The following is a 19,342-nucleotide window of genomic DNA, read 5'->3' on the forward strand; positions in this document are numbered from 1 at the left end:
GAATACTTGGCCCTTTCGCTGCGATAAACCTGCGAACATAATGTCCTGTGGTGTCTGGGGATCTTTAGACTCTGACACCCCCATTGTTCCTCTTACAGCTTTAACCAAATTATTTACATTGTCTGTAGGAAAACAGACATAATCTTCCTCCTCCGAGGAATCCAATCTCTGAGAGATGTCTGAGTCCACCTCTCCACTTTCTGCTGATGTGTCGGCTATAGGTGAAAGAGTCCTTCTACTTCTCCTTTCCATATTAACCGCCGGACTACCCCTCAAGGACTGAAGCTCTTCCCGGATCATGAGACGTATGTCATTCATCCTGACCGAACTCTCCTGCTGTAAAGTGTTATCAATGCAATGTTGACATAGCTCCTTAATATATGAGTCAGGTAGGGGCTCATTACATATCTTACACTGCTTATGTTTAGATTTTGACGTCCGCTTAGCCTATAAAAAAGACACAAGCAGAGGAGACTACTGTAAGAGATATGAAGCTATATATACACTTATCCGGAAAATAAAATATATACCGGCTGCAGAGTTGTCTGGTCGGCCTGGGGTTTGGAACGGGACGATTTTTTCCCTGATTTATCCGTGGAATCACTCATTTTTGAGTGTCCGCTGATTTTCTTATTAGCATCACCACTAGGCAGGATTACAACCTCCAGTGGGCGCTCAATATCTTCCTGAGACGACATGGTGCGCACAGTGCCATGTGTCTTGAGCCTTATATAGAGCCGTTCTTACAAGGGATACACGCCCCCATCTTTCCTCCCCCCCTTTTTTTTTTTTTTTTTTACCTGACCAACTTTATTGGTCCTCTCCACCGCTGTTGAGCGCCAAGGCGTCCACGCCAGCACGCTCAGCTGACCCCGCATACCCGGAAGTTCCTCTTTACATCCGGGTACGCCGACCATACAGCGCCTGCATGTGCGCTCGCGCGTCTTCCTTCTATGCTGCAGAGGAAGAGAAGCTCCTGCTACCGCGGCCGTTCATGCCCCACTGTGGCCGGAGGGTAAGCGCTTTCCATAGCGACACTTACTTGGTGTGCTGACGGGGATTCTTTAGGCGGTGGAGCAAAAACCAACGGTCTCCCAACAGGGAGACTGTTGTGATCCCGGCATGCTGATATATCCAGATGAGGGGGGAACCAACAGGAACCCCCGTCTCTGATGCTCGCTCTGGGGCCCCTGTCGCTCAACAGAGACGTACAGGCTGTGTTCCAGGCGAGCTTTTCCTCTTCTTAGCTGCAGAGATTCTCTCTGAGGGTTCCCTCCTTGGGAACAGGAAACCAACTGAGGAGCGAGGGGGGGCCGCCCCTTTTATCTCTCTGTAGGTTTCCTGTTCCTAGGGGCGGATCCCCTCTCTCTAGTGGGTGCTGTCGTGGCGAATAGAAAATTGGGTGTTCATGTAAAACTGCATGAAGCGGTTATCAGCCTGAATGTGTAACAGTACAGACACAGAGCGCTATTAAATGTATAAAGCATGTGAGAACATGATACGAGGAACCTGGTTATGATAAAAATGTTGAATGGGCAACACAGGGATAGTTAGCGTAATGTATCAATGCGTTTTTAGGGCACGTTTAAAACGGTGGGTATTGGGGATTAATCGAATTATCCCAGGTAATGCATTCCAAAAAATTGGCACAGCACGTGAGAAATCTTGAAGACGGGAGTGGGAGGTTCTGATCATCGAGGAGGTTAACCTCAGGTAATTAGCAGTACGGAGGACACAGGTAGTGTGGTAGACTGAAAAGAGGGAGGAGATGTAGGGTGGTGCTGAACCAATTCTGGAAATTCTGGAGTGGATAGGTAACCAGTGCAATGACTGGCACAGGGAAGAGACATCGGTGTAAAGGCACCTTCACACTAAACGATATCGCTAGCGATCCGTGACGTTGCAGCGTCCTCGCTAGCGATATCGTTCAGTTTGACACACAGCAGAGATCAGAATCCTGCTGTGATGTCGTTGGTCGGGGCTAGAAGGCCAGAACTTTATTTGGTCGCTGGCTCTCCTGCTGACATCGCTGAATCGGCGTGTGTGACACCGATTCAGCGATGTCTTCGCTGGTAACCAGGGTAAACATCGGGTTACTAAGCACAGGGCCGCGCTTAGCAACCCGATGATTACCCTGGTTACCATCCTAAAAGTAAAAAAAAACAAACGCTTCATACTTACCTTCCGCTGTCTGTCCTCCGGCGCTGTGCTTTCCTGCACTCACTGTGAGCACAGCGGCCGGAAAGCAGAGCGGTGACGTCACCGTTCTGCTTTCCGGCCGCTGTGCTCACAGCCAGTACAGAGAAGCACAGCGCCGGGGACAGACAGCTGAAGGTAAATATGAAGCGTTTGTTTTTTTTTACTTTTAGGATGGTAACCAGGGTAAACATCGGGTTACTAAGCGCGGCCCTGCGCTTAGTAACCCGATGTTTACCCTGGTTACCGGCATCGTTGGTCGCTGGAGAGCGGTCTGTGTGACAGCTCTCCAGCGACGCTGCAGCGATCCGGATCGTTGTCGGTATCGCTGCAGCGTCGTTTAGTGTGAAGGTACCTTAACGGTTGGTGAGGAATATGATTCTGTCTGCAGCATTCAGGACAGATTGGAGAAGGGAGTTTGGTAAGAGGGAGGCCGATTAGTAGAGTTACAATAGTCCAGACCAGAATGAATAAGAGAAACAGTCAGAGTTTTTGCAGAGTCAAAAGTAAGAAAAGGTCGAATTCTAGAAATGTTTTTGAGGTGCAGATAACAAGAGCGAGCCAGTGATCGGATATGGGGGGTGAATGAAAGCTCGGAATGAAGTATGACCCCAAGACAGCAGGTATTTTGCTGGGGAGTAATGGTAGAACCACACACTGAAATGGCAATGTCGGACATAGGAAGGGTAGTAGAGGGAGGAAACACAAGGAGTTCAGTTTTTGACAGGTTCAGTTTCAGATAGAGGGAGAACATGATGCTGGTGACAGTGGTAACACAATCACTAGTGTTTTCTAATAATGCAGGCATGATGTCAGGAGTAGAGGTGTATAATTGAGTGTCATCAGCATAGAGATGGTACTGGAAACAAAATCTACTGTTTGGCCAATAAGGGCTGTATAAAAAGAGAAGAAATGCTGCTGACTGAAGCAGAAAACTGTATAAAGTATGTGACGGAACTAGCCCTAAAATATGCTAACATATTGCACCATCATGCAAAAATATTTAGAATGCAGTCATACAATACGATATCACACCATTAAAGGGAACGGGCCATGTCCGATAACACTATTAAGCTGCAGATATGGGGTTAATCTGCAGTTTAACAACATTAGCATAAGATGCTCATCAGACTGGCTGAGGAAAGTAAAGGCCCCGTCACACATAGCGAGATCGCTAGCGAGATCGCTGCTGAGTCACAAGTTTTGTGACGCAACAGCGATCTCAGTAGCGATCTCGCCATGTGTGACACGTACCAGCGATCAGGCCCCTGCTGTGAGATCGCTGGTCGTGTCGGAATGGCTTGGGCCATTTTTTGATCGTTGAGGTCCCGCTGACATCGCTGAATCGGCGTGTGTGACGCCGATTCAGCGATGTCTTCACTGGTAACCAGGGTAAACATCGGGTTACTAAGCGCAGGGCCGCGCTTAGTAACCCGATGTTTACCCTGGTTACCATCCTAAAAGTAAAAAAACAAACAGTACATACTTACCTACCGCTGTCTGTCCCCGGCGCTCTGCTCTGCACTCCTCCTGTACTGGCTGTGAGCGTCGGTCAGCCGGAAAGCAGAGCGGTGACGTCACCGCTCTGCTTTCCGGCCGCTGTGCTCACACAGACAGTACAGGAGGAGTGCAGAGCAGAGCGCCGGGGACAGACAGCGGTAGGTAAGCATGTACTATTTGTTTTTTTACTTTTAGGATGGTAACCAGGGTAAACATCGGGTTACTAAGCGTGGCCCTGCGCTTAGTTACCCGATGTTTACCCTGGTTACCGGCATCGTTGGTCGCTGGAGAGCGGTCTGTGTGACAGCTCTCCAGCGACCAAACAGCGACGCTGCAGCGATCCGGATCGTTGTCGGTATCGCTGCAGCGTCGCTATGTGTGACGGGGCCTTAAGTCACTGAACAACCATTACATAGGTGTCAAAAAAGGGAGCGGGGGATCAGGCAGAGAGTCGTAGTAGATCACACAATGAGGATGGCTTCATTCATTTTTAGTTTCTATTCTTTTTTTTGTTTTTAATAGTCATACATTCACAATCACCACTCTTATTTCTCTGCTATGCCTCACACGTCGAAACACATATCTTTTCATTCTAACAGCACCAACCTGTAAAGTCTAAAAGTCCTAGGTACCGTAGTTACCAAACCGCTGTAAACCTCCTCATATGTAGCTCAAAATGGCAACGTCTCGGCTCCATATATGAATCTCCATTTTTTTTTTTAGTAAAAATTATATATATATTATATATATAGATATATATATATATATCTATATATATAATTGCCTAAGGGTTTTTCCGTCTGTCTTTCTGTCTGTCTGTCTGTCCAGGAAATCCTACGTCTCTGATTGGTCGAGGCCGCCAGGCCTCGACCAATCAGCAACTGGCACAGTATCGACATAGAAATCCCGCGTCTCTGATTGGTCGAGGCCGCCAGGCCTCGACCAATCAGTGACGGACACAGCGACGATGATGTCATAAAGGACGGAGACATCCCGCGTCTCTGATTGGTCGAGGCCGCCAGGCCTCGACCAATCAGCAACGAGCACAGTATCGACGTAGATGTCATAATGGTTGCCATGGCGACAATGATATCCTAAAGGTTGCCTCGACCAATCAGCGATGGGCACAGTCTGCCGCGAATTCTGGAATCATCATTGTCCATATACTACGGGGACATGCATATTCTAGAATGCCGCCAGGCCTCGACCAATCAGCGACGGGCACAGCCACGATGATGTCATAAAGGACACCGTTATGACATCATTGTCGCCATGGCAACCATTATGACATTATGTCATAAAGGAAACCGTTATGACATAATTGTCGCCATGGCAACCATTATGACATCATCGTCGCTGTGCCCGTTGCTGATTGGTCGAGGCCGCCAGGCCTCGACCAATCAGCAACGGGCACAGCGACGATGATGTCATAATGGTTGCCATGGCGACGATGATGTCATAAAGGTTGCCTCGACCAATCAGCAACAGGCACAGCGACGATGATGTCATAATGGTTGCCATGGCGACGATGATGTCATAAAGGTTGCCTCGACCAATCAGCGACGGGCACAGTCTTCCGCGAATTCTGGAATCATCATTGTCCATATACTACGGGGACATGCATATTCTAGAATACCCGATGCGTTAGAATCGGGTCACAATCTAGTGTATATATATATATATATATATATATATATATATATATATATATATATATATATATATATATATATATATATATATATATATATATAGTAGGGATTGTACTCGCTCAGGTGCGGCGGATGACACTCTGGAGGCACGTTTCATTAAAAGTTCACAGGTTTATTGCTCCATAAACCACATAGCAACAGGTAAACAGTTACTTCAGACAGTTGAATCCTCAATGTCCATATTAGAGCTCCGCTCTCTCTCAGACCTGTAGGCATACAGGCTGTGCCATGTCCAGCACTTAGGCTCTCCAGCCTAAATATGGTCTCTGTGTGCTGTTCAGGACGTCTGTCCCTACTTGGAACACACAGGCCACTCTGCAGTGTCCAGCCAGGACACATGGAAGTCTGTCCACTCTTGCAGACTCCCAAACACACTCTCCACATGGGCTACACACACCTCTTTACATAAGTGTAACCACACCCAGATACCTGTCACATGACCAGTCAGGTGAGTGTGACATCACCACAGGTCCTTCAACACAAAACCATCTTAGGTATTCAAACACGCCTCTTAGGGTGGGTTTGTAGGTGACTGAACCCACCCATCTCTCCAATCACCTGGAAGCCTTCCCAATGTAAACAAATCCCTCAGCAGTAGATCTGCTTGAGCAAAACATACCCAGGCTTCCATCACAGGGCCACCCACCTCTGCGATACATACCGTCCATTAATCACATGACCATTAGCCACGCTACACTATATATATATATATATATATATATATATATATATATATATATATATATATATATATATATATATATATATATATATATATATACACACACACACACACACACACACACACATGCATACACATACAGTTATATGAAAAAGTTTGCTTGAGAAAGGTTCCTGTTGGGACCGAAACATCGCTTTCTGGGCTGATTAGCTCTTTTTCACTACAAACGGTGTGCTGCCTCCATCTTTTCTTTTTTATAATTGAGTTTTGGTATTTGCCTGGGGGGCTCTGCACCCGGACTTTGTCTTTGTGCTGATATATATATATAGATATATAGATATATATATATATATATATATATATATATATATATATATATAAAACAAAATTTGACAGGTGCATATGTATGGGCACCCCACCAGAAAAAAACTCATTATATAGAGTCATTACAAACAGAGTGATCTGCCTTCTGGACATCTGTCAAATCAGCAATCTTCCCCATGATTTTGGAGCCTATTGAAACAGACTGAGGGACCTGTTTAGCCTTTGCAGGTGTTTCTTGTTAATTATTCTAATTTATTGAGATAATGATTTTGTGTTTCCATTGGCTGTAAGCCATAATCCTCAACATTAACAGAAATAAACATTTGAAATAGATCACTCTGTAATGACTACGGTATATAAATATGAGGTTCACTTTTTGTATTGAAGAACTGAAATAAATTAACTCTTTGATGATATTCTAATTTTGTGAGAAGCACTTGTAATGCAGTACAGATAGAAACCAACCTAGATACATACAACAAATATTAGCGTTCCAAAGTTTAGCGTCACTTAGAAATGTCCTTATTTTTGAAAGAAAAGCACAGTTTTTTTCAATGAAGCCAACATTAAATAATTCAGAATTACACTCTATACATTGTTAATGAGGTAAATGACTATTCTAGCTGCAAATGTCTGGTTTCCAATGCAATATCTTCATAAGTGTATAGAGGCCCATTTCCAACAACCATCACTCCAGTGTTCTTATGGTACTTTGTGTTTGCTAACTGTGCAAGAAGGCTAATGGATGGTTAGAATACCCTTCAAAACCCTTGTGCAAGTATGTTAGCACAGCTGAAAACAGTTTGGCTGATTAGAGAACCTATAAACCTGACCTTCCTTTGAGCTAGTTGAGAATCTGGAGCATTACATTTGTTGGTTCCAGTAAACTCTCAAAATGGCCAGAAAAAAAAGAACTTTCATGTGAAACTCGACAGTCTATTCTTGTTCTTGGAAATGAAGGCTATTCCATGCGAGAAATTGCCAAAGAACTGAAGATTTCCTACAACGGTGTGTACTACTCACTTCAGAGGAGAGCACAAACAGGCTCTAACCAGATTAGAAAATGATAATTACTTACGGGTAATTTGATTTTCCGGAACCATGACAGCGCCGCACGTGAGAGATGGCATCCGCCCCCAGGAACAGGAAACCTGTAGCAGAGATATAAGAATGGGGCGGCCCCTCTCTCCTCAGTTTGTTTGCAGAGTATGGAAGATGACCGCTTTGTTAGTACACAGTTATGTATCATATTTACATTTGTATAGCCATTTCGTTAGCTCTTGTGTACACACATGCTTTGCATATATACATTTATCCATATACAATAAGTTTTTTTTTTTTTTTGTGAATCACACAACCATCACCAAGATAGGGCGGGAATTAATGCGGCGCTGTCATGGTTCCGGAAAATCAAATTACCCGTAAGTAATTATCATTTTTCCCTTCACCATGACAGCGCCGCACGTGAGAGGAAAAAATAGAAGATTCCTAGGGTGGGACGACAGCAGACAACACCTTTCTTTCAAAAGACAAGTCTGATTGACCTAAGTCTAACCTATAGTGTCGGAAGAAGGTAGAGGGTGATGACCATACTGCCGCTTTACAAATCTGTTCTATCGAGGCGTTAGCCCTTTCCGCCCAAGAAGTGGCTATAGCACGCGTGGAGTGAGCCGTAACACCCTGTGGGGGAACTTGACCAGAAAAAGAATACGAAAGTGAAATAGCCGTACGCAACCACCGTGCAATAGTTGCCTTTGAGGCCTTTTTTCCCCTGTTTGTCCCCTGATAGGTGACAAAAAGGGCCGATGACTGACGCCAGGAATTTGTGGCCTCTAAGTATTGAAGGAGGCAGCGTCTGACATCGAGACAATGGAAGGTCTTCTCTCCCTGGGATTTTGGTTGGGAACAAAAAGAGGGCAGAATAATTTCCTGGTCTCTATGAAATTTAGAATTGACCTTCGGAAGAAAGGCAGGGTCGGTTTTAATAACTACTTTGTCATCATGGAAAGTAGTGTAAGGAGGGTTCACCGACATAGCTTGTAACTCACAAGTACGGCGGGCAGACGTTAAGGCAACTAGGAGAACCGTTTTTAGAGTCAAGGATTTTATTGATATAGAATCCAGAGGTTCAAAGGGGGAAACGGTAAGAGCCTTTAAAACTAAATTCAAATCCCAGGGAGCTATCTTAGGCATTAATTTTGAGGGTCTGGAAGTAAAGGAGGCTCGAATGAACCTATAGATCCAAGGGTGGTCAGCAAGTTTTTGATCGAACAGTGCACCAAGGGCAGAGACCTGCACCTTTAAGGTGTTAGTAGACAGACCTTTTTCCAACCCTTTTTGGAGAAATTCAAGAATTTCTTTTACTGGGACCTGTTGACCAGAGTCAGACAACTGTCGTCCCGAAAAATCTAGGAATTTTTGCCAGATTTTTTGGTATTTGTCTGAGGTGACCTTTTTCCTGCTAGCAAGCAATGTGGTCACCAAAGGGCTTGAGAATCCTTTTGCTAACAGAAGTCCCCTTTCAAGTTCCAGGCGGTGAGATGCAATCTGTGAACTTGGGGATGTTGAACTGGCCCTTGGTATAGGAGATCCGGAGCATCCGGAAAGATCCACGGGTCCGAGATAGACATGCGCCTGAGCCACGTGAACCACGCTCTCTTCGGCCAAAAGGGAACTATGAGGATCACTCGTGCTTTGTCCTCCCGAATTTTCCTGAGGACTGCCGGGATTAATGGTATTGGGGGGAATGCGTATGCTAGATGGAAGTTCCACCGATACAGGAACGCGTCTACCCCCTCCGGGTGCTCTCTTGGGTTCAGAGAATAGAACCTCTTCACCTTCCGATTTTGTTTTGTGGCGAACAGGTCTACGTCTGGAACGCCCCAGCTGGCACATATTTTCCCAAATACTTGCTGGTTCAGGGACCACTCCCCCTGATGTAACGTGTGACGGCTTAAGTAGTCGGCTACTTGATTCTCTGATCCTTTCAAGTATGTTCCGGTTAGCGAAAGAAGGTTGTTTTCGGCCCATATAAAAAGTTCTTTGGCCTCTGCCATAAGGGATGTTGATCTTGTGCCCCCTTGGCGGTTTATATAAGCTATTGTTGTGTTGTTAGATAACACTACCACATGTCTTCCCAGAATCCTTTCCCCTATATGAAGAAGTGCTAGTCTCACCGCAGACAATTCTTTTAGATTGGAGGACGCTGTTGTCATTGGGCTTCCCCATTGACCCTGTAGGACCTGATCTCCCAAATGTGCCCCCCAACCCCACGGACTCGCATCGGTAGTAATGACTACTGGATCTCGTACTGACCATGGCACTGCGTTGGTTAGATTTTCTGTTTTCAGCCACCACTCTAGTGAGTTTTGAACTTCTGGTGACAGAAGAATCTTCCGATTCAGATTGTATGGATTTTTTTCTTGTTCGGCTAGTATCTGCCATTGTAACTCCCGTGTGTGGCTTTGTGCCCATCGCGTTGCTGGAATCGTTGCCGTTAGGACCCCTAGGAGTGACATTGCGTTTCTCAGAGAGATAGTCTGTTGTAATTGGAATGACTCTACCCTCTGTTGGATAGATTGAACTTTCCTCTGTGGGAGGACACACTCCTGCTTGACTGAATCTAACACAATTCCGAGGAATTCTTGGGTTTGAGTTGGGACAAGCCTTGATTTTTTCAGGTTTATCATCCATCCTAAATTGGTCAGTACCTCCAGCACCCTTGCGGCCGCACTTTTGCAACTTTCTTTGTTTTTTGCTATTATCAAAAAATCGTCCAAATAGGGTACCAACATTATGTCTTCTTTCCTGACGAAAGATGCTACTTCGGAAATAATTTTTGTGAATATACGGGGCGCAATGGCTACCCCAAAAGGAAGACATTGATATTGTAGATGGACGGGGGGTTTTCCCAGATTTACCACCAATCTTAGGTATTGTTGGTGTTGGACGGCGATTGGCACATGGTAGTAAGCGTCTGTAAGATCGATCACCACCATGTAACAGTTTGGGTCGAGTACTTTTACTGCGGTCTTTAAAGTCTCCATCTTGAACTTGTCTATTTGAATGTAATGGTTTAGGGCTTTTAGGTTGAATATTACCCTCAGCGAGCCGTCTGGTTTTGGTGTTAGAAATAAAGTGCTGTAGAACCCTTTCCCTATCTCTTGATGGGGTACTTCTACTAACACTTCTTTTTGCATGAGGAGATAAATTTCTCTGTCTAATATGGCCTGATTTTTTTCCCCCCACCTGGGTCATTTTTACACGATTTGGTGGGAGGTTGGAGAATTTGAACTTTAGACCTTCTGACAACAAATTTGTTATCCAATGAGAAGCCGGCAGTGCTGCCCAGTGATGGACAAACCGCCGGAGTCTTCCCCCCACCGGAATGCTGGCGTCACTGATTTTTGGGATCAGGCTTGGGGGGAGGTTTGTTGAAAAGGAATCCCCTTTCCTTTCGCTCTCTCCAGGGTCTGCCTCGACTAGACCTGTCATCTGATCGGCCGCGGGTCCCTCTATATCCACCACGAAAGGACGAACGAGAGGTATCCCATCGGCGCCTGGGAAAGGAAGGGGGTGGAAACCGCTTCTTTTTGTCCGACGCTTTCTCAAGGATCTCGTCTAGAGATTTGCCAAAAAGGTATTGCCCTTCACAGGGTACTCCGCAGAGTTTGACCTTTGATTGGAAGTCAGCCGTCCAATTTTTCAGCCATAATGTTCTCCTTCCTGAATTAGATAAGGCACACACGCGTGCGGCACTTCTAACTGAATCTATCGAGGCGTCTGCTAGGAATCTTGCGGCGCCTTGCAGAGAGGGCAATGCTTCCAGAAGCCTCTCTCTTGGGCATTTGTTTTTGATTTGGTCACTTAACTCCTCTAACCACTTGACCATAGCACGTGCCGTGCAAGTGGCAGCAACCCCGGGTTTAAATGACCATGTCGCTGCTTCCCAAGCCGACTTTAGAAAAGCATCTGCTTTTTTGTCGAGGGGGTCCCTTAGGGCTCCCATGTCTTCAAATGGTAACGCAACCCCCTTAGAAGTGCTGGCGATGGCTGCATCTAACTTAGGCGCCTTATCCCACTTCTCACAGACCTCCTGATCAAAGGGGTATTTGCGTTTTAATGCCTGAGGGACAGACATCTTTTTATTAGGCTTTTTCCACTCACGTTTTATTAATTTAATTATGTTATCATGGAAGGGGAAAAACTTTCGCTTCTTCTCCTCCAAGTTGCTAAACATGGTGTCTTGGATTGTCCGTGGTTCTCTAGGGGTCTCCACTCCCATAGTCGTTCTGACAAGTTTGAGCAGCTTTCCAATGTCCTCCGACTGAAAGCATGGGCGGCCATACTCCTCATCTGAGGAGTCTAAATCTGAGGCATCAGAGGGGGTTAAGGCTCCCGGCTCATCCCCTGAATCTACATCCGACCCTTGTTCACTTGTTGGGGGAGGGGGGGTCTCCTTTGTGTGATGTCTCAACTGTTCTTTAACTGTAGATTTAACTTCCTCCCGTATGATTGTTTTAATGTTTTGTAATAGGGAAGAAGATTCCTCCGCAACTGTTCTGTCAATACAGGGCTGGCAGATCTTTTTGTTGTATAGCCTAGGGAGTTTTTCTTTACATAGTGGACAGACCCTATTCTTTTGCTTGGAGGTGGCTTTCCCTTCCTATAAAACACAGTGTACAGGTATCAGTGTGTGCGTAGCTTGCCTTACAAAGGCACTCACCCCTCCAGGACCCTGGGTACCCCTGCAGCTTGAGTGTCTTCCGACATTTTAGGCGCAGGCATCAGCAGCTCCGCTGGTTTGGTCATCTCCGTCTGAAGAGCAGGACCAGCGACTCCTCTTTGCTGCCGTATTTTATAGAGGAGCGGTGTGCGCGCCACTGGATCAGCTTCCGCCCGGAAGTGTCCAGCACACCGGCTCCCTCGGCGTGCGACGTCACTTCCTGCAACCGGAAGTCGTCATCCCTCACTTCGGCGCCAGCGTCAGTGAGGGACACGCCCCCGCAACCCCGGACCGGCCTCTTGCACAGAGCGGTCGCCGGGGAGTCCAGCGAGGAAAGGGATGGCGCGGACCCAGCAGCCCGACACCGGACAGCACCGCACGCGATGCCGCCGACTACGGCTGGCTTCCCCGCGGACCTCGGCCTCCGGACCGGACTCATCAGAGGGGGTATCCCTCCGGAGGTAGGAGCTCTGCGACAGGCGTCCACCTGCAGGAACAGGAAACCAAACTGAGGAGAGAGGGGCCGCCCCATTCTTATATCTCTGCTACAGGTTTCCTGTTCCTGGGGGCGGATGCCATCTCTCACGTGCGGCGCTGTCATGGTGAAGGGAAAAGAAGTGGGAGGCCCCGCTGCACAACTGAGCAACAAGACAAGTACACTAGAGTCTGTAGTTTGAGAAATCGACGCCTCACAGGTCCTCAACTGGCGACTCCGGGATGCTGGTTTTCAGGGCAGAGAAAAAGACATATCTCAGACTGGCTAATAAAAGGAAAAGATTCATATGGGCAAAAGAACACAGACATTAGACAGAGGAAGATTGGAAAAAAGTGTTATGGACTGACGAATCCAAGTTTGAGGTGTTTGGATCACACAGAAGAACATTTGTGAGACGCAAAACAACTGAAAAGATGGTGGAAGAGTGCCTGACGCCATCTGTCAAGCATGGTGGAGGTAATGTGATGGTCTGGGGTTGCTTTGGTGCTGGTAAAGTGGGAGATTTGTACAAGGTGAAAGGGATTTTGAATAAGGAAGGCTATCACTCCATTTTGCAACACCATGCCATGCCCTGTGGACAGCGCTTGATTGGAGCCAATTTCATCCTACCACAGGACAATGACCCAAAGCAAACCTCCAAATTATGCAAGAACTATTTAAGGAAGAAGCAGGCAGCTGGTATTCTATCGGTAATGGAGTGGCCAGCGCAGTCACCAATTCTTAACCCCATTGAGCTGTTGTGGGAGCAGCTTGACCGTATGGTGAGCATAAAGTGCCCATCAAGCCAAACCAACTTGTGGGACGGGCTTCTGGAAGCATGGGGTGAAATTTCTCCAGATTACCTGCGGGAATGCCAAAGGTCTGCTATGCTGTAATTGCTGAAAAGGGAGCATTCTTTGATGAAAGTAAAGTTTGAAGGAGAAAATTATTATTTCAAATAAAAATCTTTTTGGCGAACCTTGTCAATGTCTGGACTAGATTTTCAATTCATTTCGCAACTCATTTGATTAATAAAAGTATGAGTTTTCATGGAAAACACAAAATTGTCTGAGTGACCCTAAACTTTGGAACCGTAGTGTATATGGAGCGCCCCCAGACACAGGGCCACGCGTTTCGGTACCGGGCCTCTCTGGTTCGGTTCTGAGGCTGTCACGGTGGCTACACCCGGTCCGCGACCCTGCTAAGGCTACGTTCACACTAGCATTGTGCGCCACTGCGTCGGCGACGCAACGCACGCAAAAACGCTGCGTTTTGCGACGCATGCGCCGGTTTTTGCCAAAATTTGGACGCAAGAAAAATGCAACTTGTTGCGTTTTCTTGGTCCGACGCTAGCGGCAAAAAAGACGCATGCGTCGCACAACGCAACAAAAAAAACGCATGCGTCCCCCATGTTAAATATAGGGGCGCATGACGCATGCGTCGCCGCTGCGTCGCCCGACGCAAACGAGCATAACGCTAGTGTGAACATTACCTAAGGGGCGTCCAATAAAGGTTGTACACAGTCTGTCAGGGGTTCGTGACACCACCTGTGGTGTTCGGTCAGGGTGACCGACGCTGCTGTGGGGTCCGCTGGGGTGATGGAATGGCAACTGGATGGTATACCTTCCCACAGGTGAAGTATGTCCCCACGGCTTCCCAGTGGTGTAGGTGGCGATGGTGAGAGGTGCAGGCAATAATGAGGACACAAGGTTGCAGTCTCTTTACTGAAGGCTTCAGGATCCGCAATCCAGAGTACGTTTAACAGGGCTATCAGAGACCGGCCGGTCCGATGGGCACATCCAGAGTTTCCTTCGCAGATGGAAATCGTTGCCTACCACTAGCGCCTGTGTGTTGTAGTCCTAACCTGCTGAGCATTCGGAATAGTCCTCACAACTGCTGTTCTCGTTCGTTCGTTCTCTACAGCTCTCTCTCTTTAGTTCCAGATGTTACTAGTTTCTCGTCCCCCAGGTATATTTTGGCTAGGACGCACCCGTATGACGGGAAGGCTTGGAGGTCTTCCGGGACCCTAGAGACGCCCCTCTCCCAATGTTGCCCCCTATGTCTTCTTAGGAAATTTAAGGTAGACAGCCAACCTATAATTAACTGTCCTGCGGAGTTTGAAGTAAGGCCTGAAGTCAGTTACTCCTACGGTGTTCCGACTACGCGCCTCAGTAAGATGTTGCCTCTCTCGGCACGACTCTTACTGGCTCTCCTTTGTGCTTGATCTCGTTTACACTGTTCCACAATATCCTTCCCTTCCTGTCTCTTTCTAAGGATACCGCCGCAAGGTGTGCAGGCGCGGTTCCGTTACGTTCTGTTCGCTAGGCACCTGCCAGGTTCCCACGCCTGACAGGGACCCCCCTGTGCCTTCTCCCTGCAACACCCCCTGCCACGGGATGTTGCCTGAATCCAACCCAGTCAGCTTCTGACTAACTTCCTCCCCAGCCCCTAGTTTTACCAGTGTGAGGAGTGGCCCAATAAATAAAGCCTTTTTCTCCCCCTAGTGGCCAGAGTGTGAAGTGTAATGTGTTCTGGTGATACCTGGTCAGAAGAACTCCTTAGTGCCATCAGACGTACCGCCACTCCCCTTAGCGGCAGAGCGTCATACTGCAACGACCAGGTCTCTGGGGCGCTGCATATATAGTTATGAGATTATAAACTAGCATATGGATAAATATATTAATTTATGAGTATAGAAAGCTCAGCCAATAGATGAGAATAAGGCCTCGTTCACAGGCTCAGTATTTGGTCAGTATATTATATCAGTATTTGTAAGCCAAAAGCAGGAGTGGAACAATCAGAGGAAAAGTATAATAGAAACATATGCCCCACTTCTGGATTTATCACCCACTCCTGGTTTTGGCTTTACAGATACTGAGGTAAAATACTGAGCGCGGCCTGAGGTCAGCAGCAGATGGATGAAGGAGACACCACATATGATCACTATATAGACAGACCCCATAGTGACACTGCCCCTCTGCTGAGGGGGATCCGCACCAGATCACTTATTGATTAACCCGTGCCTCCCCAGGTGGCGGTGCCTGGCTGGCACTGTACAAGCCCTATTGGCAGGCTGTAACCCTCGGTCGTCGCTGCTGGCAGCAGCTGTCTGTCCCCAGTACAGGACACGGAAGTGTCAGTCTGTGCAACGTGTCAGTAGCAGCCGGCACAGTGTGGGCACAGCAGCGGGCACAGTGTGGGCACAGTCTACACGTCTCGTAGTGCAGGGGTCGTCGCCCCCCGCAGCGCACACTTACCCCCCTTCTCGCCTATGGCCGGCTCCAGTTTGGCCGCTGTTATCACCAGTATGATCCCCAGAATAAACCATTCTTTCCGCAGTCTCTCCAGTAGGCCCATGGTGCTGTGGAATAGAAGGCGGGCTCCGCCGGGCTGTGTGACACGTCTCCCCGGTCCCCGGCTCCTACATACGTGCTGCACGTCCGGTCTCTCAGGTAAGCTCCACACAGGGAGGTTTGGCACCAGCAATCAATTCATTCCAGCGGGGCAAGGCAGTGCCGTCCGTGCTGAGGAAGTCTCCCAGCGCGCCGCCATCATTACCACGCACCTCAGACTAGGCGCGCACTCCACAGGCTGCAGACGTAAGAGGCTGTGGTGAGGTGACGGCGCTGCGGAGGGGCTGTGTGCGGGGGGACTGTGTGCGGGGGGACTGTGTGCGGAGGGGGGGCTGTGTGCGGGGGGACTGTGTGCGGAGGGGGGGCTGTGTGCGGGGGGGCTGTGTGCGGAGGGGGGGCTGTGTGCGGGGGGACTGTGTGCGGAGGGGGGGCTGTGTGCGGGGGGGCTGTGTGCGGGGGGACTGTGTGCGGGGGGGGCTGTGTGCGGAGGGACTGTGTGCGGAGGGGGGGCTGTGTGCGGGGGGGCTGTGTGCGGGGGGACTGTGTGCGGGGGGGGCTGTGTGCGGGGGGGCTGTGTGCGGAGGGACTGTGTGCGGAGGGGGGGCTGTGTGCGGGGGGGCTGTGTGCGGGGGGGCTGTGTGCGGGGGGGCTGTGTGCGGGGGGGGGGGCTGTGTGCGGAGGGGGGGCTGTGTGCGGGGGGGCTGTGTGCGGGGGGGCTGTGTGCGGAGGGACTGTGTGCGGAGGGGCTGTGTGCGGGGGGGCTGTGTGCGGAGGGGCTGTGTGCGGGGGGGCTGTGTGCGGAGGGACTGTGTGCGGAGGGGCTGTGTGCGGAGGGACTGTGTGCGGGGGGGCTGTGTGCGGAGGGACTGTGTGCGGGGGGGCTGTGTGCGGGGGGGCTGTGTGCGGGGGGGGGCTGTGTGCGGAGGGACTGTGTGTGGAGGGGCTGTGTGCGGAGGGACTGTGTGCGGGGGGGCTGTGTGCGGGGGGGCTGTGTGCGGAGGGGGGGCTGTGTGCGGGGGGGCTGTGTGCGGGGGGGCTGTGTGCGGGGGGGCTGTGTGCAGAGGGACTGTGTGCGGGGGGGCTGTGTGCGGAGGGACTGTGTGCGGGGGGGCTGTGTGCGGAGGGACTGTGTGTGGAGGGGCTGTGTGCGGAGGGCTCAGCGCTGCCTAGTCAGCGGTGTGGTGACAGTGGCTCGGAGCTGCCACACGGGTGAGGCTGGATACAGAGCATTGGTACAGACCATAACATAGCACTAAGAGCAAGACCCACGTCTGTCCGGGGAGCAGAGCTACCCTTCCCCCTCACTGTGCCCCTTAGAGCAATACCTGCCCCCCGACATGCTGGCTTCTATAATGCCCATGGTCTGTAATCCTTATTAGGCTGTGTGCACATGCTGCGGATTACTCTGCAGATTTTTCCAGACTGATTTTGGTAAATCTGCACTGCGGATTTTATGCAGTTTTTGTGCGGATTCCACCTGCGGTTTTACACCTGTGGATTCCTATTATGGAGCAGGTGTAAACCGCTGCAGAATCCACACAAAGAATTGACATGCTGCAGAATAAACAACGCTGCGTTTCTGCACGTTTTTTTCCGCAACATGTGCACTGCGGATTTTGTTTTCCATAGGTTTACATGGTACTGTAAACTCAGGGAAAACTGCTGCGATTCCGCAGCGTGTGCACGTACCCTTACAGTAACTTACCATCTTACATTACAGGTCGGATTTACCGCACAATAAAAACTGGAACAACAAACCAGCGGCTGAATTCCGTATTTTCTCCAGGAAGGTGGAGGCGTTTCGAAACCACGGCCACAAAGTGGAGACCATAGTGCAAAAAAGTGCCAAGCGCTCCGTGGACTCCATAACCGCAAAATCCAAACTTCCTCTGGCATTAGCATCAACCCAAAAACTTTACACTGTGAGCTTCATGTCATTCAGGTCTTACATCACCAAGCACAATGCCAGATGTTGGAATGAGAGTGTGAAGTACACCACCACTGGACCCGACAGAGCTGGAAACGGGCTCTGTGGGATGATACCAGGAGAACCGAGGTGCCTGACTGCAATCTGTCACCTGTAACGTTTGGTGGAGGAAGGATAATGCCATAGGGTTGTTTTCAGACATCGGTCTCAGCCCTTCAGTGTCCTTCAGCATAGAAGACATTTCTCTAGTCACCTTCCACGACAGCCACTTCGGAGGTTGTCTTCCCCGCCCTAATAGGGGACAGGAACACAAGAGGTTAAATACCCCTCCCCTTCCTGCACCGCCAGTGTTTTCCTGTCCCCTATGGGGCATGAAGAGTTTCTGAAGGGGCTGCCGTGGCCGGCGACGAAGCTCCACTTACCCAGAAGCCGGGCGGCATGAAGGTCGGGTTTCCCTCCTTGATAATGCCGCTCCCGTCTCCTCTCTTCGGAGCGACTCGGGACCCTCCCGCCCCTCCGGCGCTCCCTTTGGGGGCAATGCGGGGCGGTGATGTGCTTGCCGGGGGCCTCCTGCAGCCCCCCGGTTCCCTCCTCCACAGCTGCAGCGCTGGAGGTGGCGCGCGTCCCGGGCTGGGGCCAGAGAGCCTGATGACTTCCGGGTTAAAGCGCGCCACTTCCGGTTCAACCAGGAAGCGTGCCATGGAGCGCACGCCGGCCGGCAATGGCGTCCAGCAGCAGAAGCACGCCATACAAACAGCGTCGGGGGCGTTCTTGGACCTACCCCAATCGGGCCACACGTGGGGGGAGGAGCACTGCACGCTGGACCACCGATCCTTATAAAAAGATTCGGGTAGCAAGGTAAGCTGTCAGCAACCTGACGGACATGGACAGTGACAGACCCCCTTGCTCTGCATCTGCAGATGCCAGCGTTCCCCCTCCTACCAAAGTAAGTAGCAGGTGTTGGGCCCAGCTATCCCCTATATACATATGTGCTTTTATGTATATATGTATATATAGATATTCCTCTAAGTGGCTTAGCAAACCCTCTCTCTCTCTCTCTCTTAGGGAGAAAAGGTTTCCGACCCTAAAAAGTCAAGCCGCAAATGCAAAGTGTGTACGGCCAAACTCCCATCAACATACGGGAAAAAGCTCTGCCAATCCTGTACGGATGAGGTCCTGCGCGCCGAACAACCCTCGCTGTTGGATAGCATTAGATCCCTCATTAAAGATGAGGTCCATTCTTCTATGGCTACCTTCTCTCAGATGTCGGTGCCTCAGCCACCCCCTCCAAAAAAGAGGAAAAAAGCCCCAGTAGAATCCGACCCGGACTCGGGAGAAATCCAGTCCTCAGGTTCAGAGGATAACTGGGAAAACGAAGGCTCCACTTCTACCCCCACCTGTAGATCAGAAAACAAAAAATATTATTTTAGTTCTGAGGACATGAGTGA

At 49.4% G+C, this 19,342-nt stretch overlaps 1 protein-coding gene across 2 annotated transcripts in view; it reads right to left on the reverse strand.

Annotated features, from left to right (window-relative positions):
- SLC10A7 (solute carrier family 10 member 7) overlaps positions 1–16,191 on the reverse strand; it is a 305,476-nt gene extending 289,285 nt beyond the window's left edge. Inside the window, exon 1 of one of the 2 annotated variants that reach the window (XM_069744033.1) lies at positions 15,872–16,191. In XM_069744033.1, coding sequence (XP_069600134.1) covers positions 15,872–15,971 — 100 coding nt within the window. In that variant the 5' untranslated portion in view covers positions 15,972–16,191. The remainder of the gene's footprint in view (positions 1–15,871) is intronic. The other variant, XM_069744034.1, reaches the window with a different exon arrangement.
- Positions 16,192–19,342: the final 3,151 nt, after the last annotated feature.

The sequence above is a fragment of the Ranitomeya imitator genome, chromosome 1 (genome assembly GCF_032444005.1).
Source record: "Ranitomeya imitator isolate aRanImi1 chromosome 1, aRanImi1.pri, whole genome shotgun sequence".
NCBI classification, from domain to species: Eukaryota; Metazoa; Chordata; class Amphibia; order Anura; family Dendrobatidae; genus Ranitomeya; species Ranitomeya imitator.